Source organism: Martes martes (assembly GCF_963455335.1).
Source record: "Martes martes genome assembly, chromosome: 17".
Classification (NCBI taxonomy): domain Eukaryota; kingdom Metazoa; phylum Chordata; class Mammalia; order Carnivora; family Mustelidae; genus Martes; species Martes martes.
In genome coordinates, this window is record NC_137905.1 from 12,228,169 (window position 1) to 12,232,965 (window position 4,797).

At 62.1% G+C, this 4,797-nt stretch overlaps 1 protein-coding gene across 2 annotated transcripts; it reads left to right on the forward strand.

The window, feature by feature from the left end:
* On the forward strand, nt 1-4,571 carry LDHD (lactate dehydrogenase D). 2 transcript variants are annotated; one of them, XM_080827726.1, is made up of 11 exons: nt 1-134; nt 858-970; nt 1,185-1,326; nt 1,524-1,665; nt 1,802-1,961; nt 2,193-2,392; nt 2,487-2,615; nt 2,701-2,828; nt 3,353-3,488; nt 3,575-3,686; nt 3,760-4,571. In XM_080827726.1, the coding sequence occupies exons 1-11, from the start codon at nt 33-35 to the stop codon at nt 3,923-3,925; spliced, it is 1,530 nt and encodes a 509-aa protein (XP_080683852.1). In that variant the 5' UTR covers nt 1-32; the 3' UTR covers nt 3,926-4,571. The 2 variants fall into 2 exon arrangements, with proteins under 2 accessions (XP_080683852.1, XP_080683853.1); XM_080827727.1 differs by having other exon boundaries at nt 3,398-3,488.
* Nucleotides 4,572-4,797: the final 226 nt, after the last annotated feature.

The following is a 4,797-nucleotide window of genomic DNA, read 5'->3' on the forward strand; positions in this document are numbered from 1 at the left end:
CTTGCACACGCCCCTCAGGCTGCTGCCCCACAATGGCCAGTCTGCTCCGGACAGCTGCGAACCCCCGGGGGCTGTTCCCCTGGAGGGGCTACTGCCTGTTCCCCTGGAGGGGCTACTGCTCCGGGGGGACGCAGGTAGGTGGGGGAGGGGGAAGCCCGCTGGAGGGTGGGGGGCCAGATGCCAAGCTTCCACCAGGCTCTGTGTGCTGCACCAGCACCCTATGACCTTGAGCGGAGGATCACTGGGCTCACTCTGTGCCAAGTGTGGGTGTTGAGTGAGATGGGCCGAGGTCCCCACAGCTGCCACAAATGAGGCTTGGGAGTGTAAAATCGAAAGTGTGTGGGCTCCAGAACGCTCTCTTTGGGGCTCCCAAAAGTGTAGACACATTTTAAAACAATGCCTAGGGGGTAAGGATGGTGGGGGGAGGCACCTCAGTGGCTTGGGAATGGGGCTTTCCCTTCCCATTCTTCTTTTATCCCTCTCAGTTTCCTAGGGTGCCTGGGGCAGTGTTGGAGGAAGGGCAGAGATAAGTAACTCTTCCAAGCCACTAGGGCAGGACTGGCTATATTGTGGAACCCTGTAGGGTTCCTTTCCTTAGAGTGAATCTGGCTCCTATTTTGACCCAGGTGCTGTTTTTTCCCCAAGTGAAACATTGACCTTGATGGTTCTGTTTAGAAAGGGGCCTTCTTGTAGAGTGGGTTTACTTCCTGTGGGTCCACCAGCCAGGCCTAGCTGCGCTGACCCTCCAATTGGTGTCAGTGAGGTGCTGGCAGCCCCTCCCCCACTCCTGGACCTGCCTCAGGGGTGCCAGGGGTGGGGGGCTCTGAGCGACTCTGGCAGTGTGTTTTTCTTTGCAGGGCGAGCTCAGCAAAGGCTTTGTGGAGGCTCTGAAGGCAGTTGTGGGGAGCCCTCATGTGTCCACTACTGCTGCTGACCGAGAGCAGCACGGGCACGATGAGTCCATGCACAGGTGTGGGGGCCCCTCCCCCATCAGAGTCCTGGACTGTCTTTTCCCCCACCCTTTTGTTTTTGGGGGGGAGGGCTCTGCATTCTCTGCCTCTCCTCCCCACCCATCCCTCTCCCACGTGTAGCCTCAGGCCCTGTGATACCTTGGGGCTCCTCCGACATGAGCAGGACCTGAGGGTACACTGTGCTCTCAGAAACTGCTGACGGTCTGGTTCCAGGTGCCGACCTCCAGGCGCTGTGGTGTGGCCCCAGAATGTGGAACAGGTCAGCCGGCTGGCCGCCCTGTGCTACAGCCAAGGAGTGCCCATCGTCCCATTTGGCACCGGCACCGGGCTTGAGGGTGGAGTCTGTGCCACGCAGGTAGGCACCCCCCACCCAGGCCTGGGCTCTGGACCCCCTCTTGCCTGTCACACCTGTGGCTGCCTCCTCCCCGCCTTACCTGCCCTCCGGGCGCTCCGGACCAGCCGAAGCTCAGCCTGGAGAGGAGGTCCTATGGGAGGTGGCCTGGCCCCGGGAGGACGGAGGTCCATTAGCTCCTTGGCATCCCTTCCCACCAGGGCGGTGTCTGCATCAACCTGACACACATGGACCGAATCCTGAGTGTGAACCCACAGGACTTCTCTGTGGTGGTGGAGCCCGGCGTCACCCGCAAAACTCTCAACACCTACCTGCGGGACAGTGGCCTCTGGTTTCCCGTGGGTAGGCTGGAGCTCGAGGCCCTTCCCCGCGGCCCTGAGGGCTCCCAGGGGGGCAGGGCTGTTTCCAGGCGCGAGGGGAGCCCTCCGTCCCCGGGTACGTGCCCCAGGCCGCCTTCTGCCTGTACTCTGCCCTGCAGACCCGGGCGCGGACGCCTCCCTCGGGGGCATGGTGGCCACCGCGGCCTCCGGCACCAACGCTGTGCGCTATGGCACGATGCGCGACAACGTGCTGAACCTGGAGGTGGTGCTGCCTGGCGGCCGCCTGCTTCACACCGCGGGCCTGGGCCGGCACTTCCGGTGAGCACCCTCCCCCTCCCGGAAATGGGATTGGGGGGCCAGGCCCCTGAGGGCTCTGAGGCGCCCGCACACGGGCCAAAGTTCTTCACCTGTCTTGATGGCAGGCTGGGCCGACTCCCCACCTGGCAGGGGCCTAGGGGACGGTGCTGGGCCTCCAGCTCAGGCTTGTGGCCAGAAAGCCACCACTTCATGGCCGGGCACTTACCTGCCTTATATGTCCCCGGGGTCCAGGAAGAGTGCAGCTGGCTACAACCTCACAGGGCTCTTCGTGGGCTCTGAGGGGACACTGGGACTCATCACGGCTGCCACCCTGCGCCTGCACCCCGCCCCTGAGGCCACGGTGGCCGCCACCTGCGCATTTCCCAGCGTCCAGGCGGCTGTGGATGCCACTGTTCACATCCTCCAGGCTGCGGTGCCCGTGGCCCGCATTGGTGAGCTGCAGGCTGGGCCGTCTAGGTGGGCTCCCTGGAAGAGGCCCCCTTTGAAGCCTGGGCCTCACCCCACCTGTCCTCTCCTTGGTCCCAGAGTTTCTGGATGAAGTCATGATGGACGCCTGCAACAAGTACAGCCAGCTGAACTCCTCTGTGGCACCCACACTCTTCCTCGAGTTCCATGGGTCTGAGCGGGCACTGGCCGAGCAGATAGAGCGGGCAGGTGTGCTGGGCTCCTGTGGGGTGGGAGGCTCAGGTTGGCCCCGAGTGAGGCCCCGTGTGAACCTCCCCCCAACCCACCCTTGCAGAGGAGATCACCCAGCACAACGGAGCCTCCCACTTCTCCTGGGCCAAGGGGGCCCAGGAGCGCAGCCGGCTCTGGGAGGCGAGGCACAATGCCTGGTACGCCGCTCTGGCCCTGCGGCCGGGCTGCAAGGTGAGTTGGGCTGGGGTGCAGGTAGCAGCCACTGCCCACCGTCCTGCTGTCCCAAGCAGGAGGCTGAGACCCACTGTGGGCAGCCTGGCCCCTACCCAGCTATTTCTCAGACACTGTCTAGCAGGGAAGTAGTTGTCTGCCAAACCCTCAGGAGGGAGCCCCGGCCTGGGCACAGGGACAGTGCAGGTGCTCTTAAGGTCCGTGCACGCAGAGGGCAGGCTGGCTGGAGAGAGGGTGAAGCAGAGGGGTCAGCCAAATGGAAGGGGAGATTGGGCTCCAGGCAGCATGCGAGAAGGCGTGGCTGCCTGGGCCCCTCCACGTGTGCCCTGCATGTGGCCCGGCAAGGAGCAAGGTGAGAGCTGGTGAAGCCTCTGTGGGCAGGGCAGGGCACTCACTCTGGCCATGTGTCTGGTCGTCCGGGGCAAACAGGCCTAGAGAAAAGCAGCTAGTTTTGGGGGGGTGAGGCCAAGCCTCCTTTGACCTGTTCTTAACCTTGGCCACAAGGATCTCTTACCTCCGGGCAGGCATGGGGTGAGGGGGGACAACCTCACAAACCTGCCCCCACCCAGGGCTACTCCACCGACGTGTGTGTGCCAATCTCCCGGCTGCCGGAGATCCTGGTGCAGACCAAGGAGGACCTGAAGGCGTCAGGACTCACAGGTCTGCATGCCCACTGCCGGAGCACCATGTGGGAGGGAACGGGGAGGCCTGGACTGGGGCAGCAGCTCTATCCTCTGGGCCCCCAGGATGCATTGTTGGACATGTGGGCGATGGCAATTTCCATTGCATCCTGCTGGTGGACCCAGAGGACGCTGAGGAGCTCCGCAGGGTCAAGGACTTTGGAAAACAGCTGGGCAGGTAAGAGCAAACCCCTTGGCTGGCAGGGAGCAGGGAGGAGCACCTTGCTGAAGATCTCTTCACTGCCTCCCAGGCGGGCACTAGCACTCCACGGGACGTGTACTGGGGAACATGGCATTGGGCTGGGCAAGCGGCAGCTGCTACAGGAGGAGGTGGGCGTCGTGGGCATGGAGATCATGCGGCAGCTGAAGGCCATGCTGGATCCCCAAGGCCTCATGAACCCAGGCAAGGTGCTGTGAGGGGCTCCAAGTGCTTGGCCCACAAGCCCCCAGACAGTGGAACCTCCTGTTGTGGAACCTTCCTTCTTGTCACAGAACAGTTCTGTCTTGGCCCAGATCTGCAGGTGTCCTTGCTTGCCTTCCCCTTGGTCCAGCCCTCCCTGCTGCTGAGGGCTGGGGGCAAGGCCTCTGGGACTCAGCTCTCTCAGCCCTACTCTACCTGTCTGTGTGGTGACAGGAACATGCCTTTCCTGGTGTAGGTGTCCTTGGGCCCTAAAATAAACCAGAACCCCATTTGCAGCAGTTTGGAGATGAGCAGACAGTACCTGTGAATGGCCTCCTGTGCCTGCCCTCACCACCTCCTTCAAGTTCTCTAGCCTTTGTCCTTGTCCCTCGTCCCTCCTCCCCTGTCTGTCCTCTGACTTACTGCAGCCTGGGAGGGAGGGAATGGTGCTTAGGCTACAGAAAGTCGCTTTCAGGGACGCAAGTCCCTGTCCCAGCCCCTGCTGATGAGAACAAACAGAGAACCTGAGGATTTGCCCATGGCTGACACCCCTCAGGACAGGCTATCCAACTGGCCTCGACAGGGCCCAAGAACATTCTGAACATTTTCTTCAAATGGCTGCTGCCAATCAGTGGAAACGGAAGTGAAATTTTTGTCCTCGTATTATACTTCTCCATGGTGTGATGTATTTTACTACTAGCTTTTCCCCCTTGAAGTCAGGATCTGCCCTCCCCTGGGCCTGCGCATGCCTCAGGATCCCTGGCCAGACCACTTGGTCCTCGAACTTATCAGTTGTTCCCAAGCCCACGAGAGGGCGCCCAACACCACAGCATCTGCGCTGGGCAGTAGCACCCAGGACTCCCCTCTGTCCAGGGCCTGTAGCTCTGCC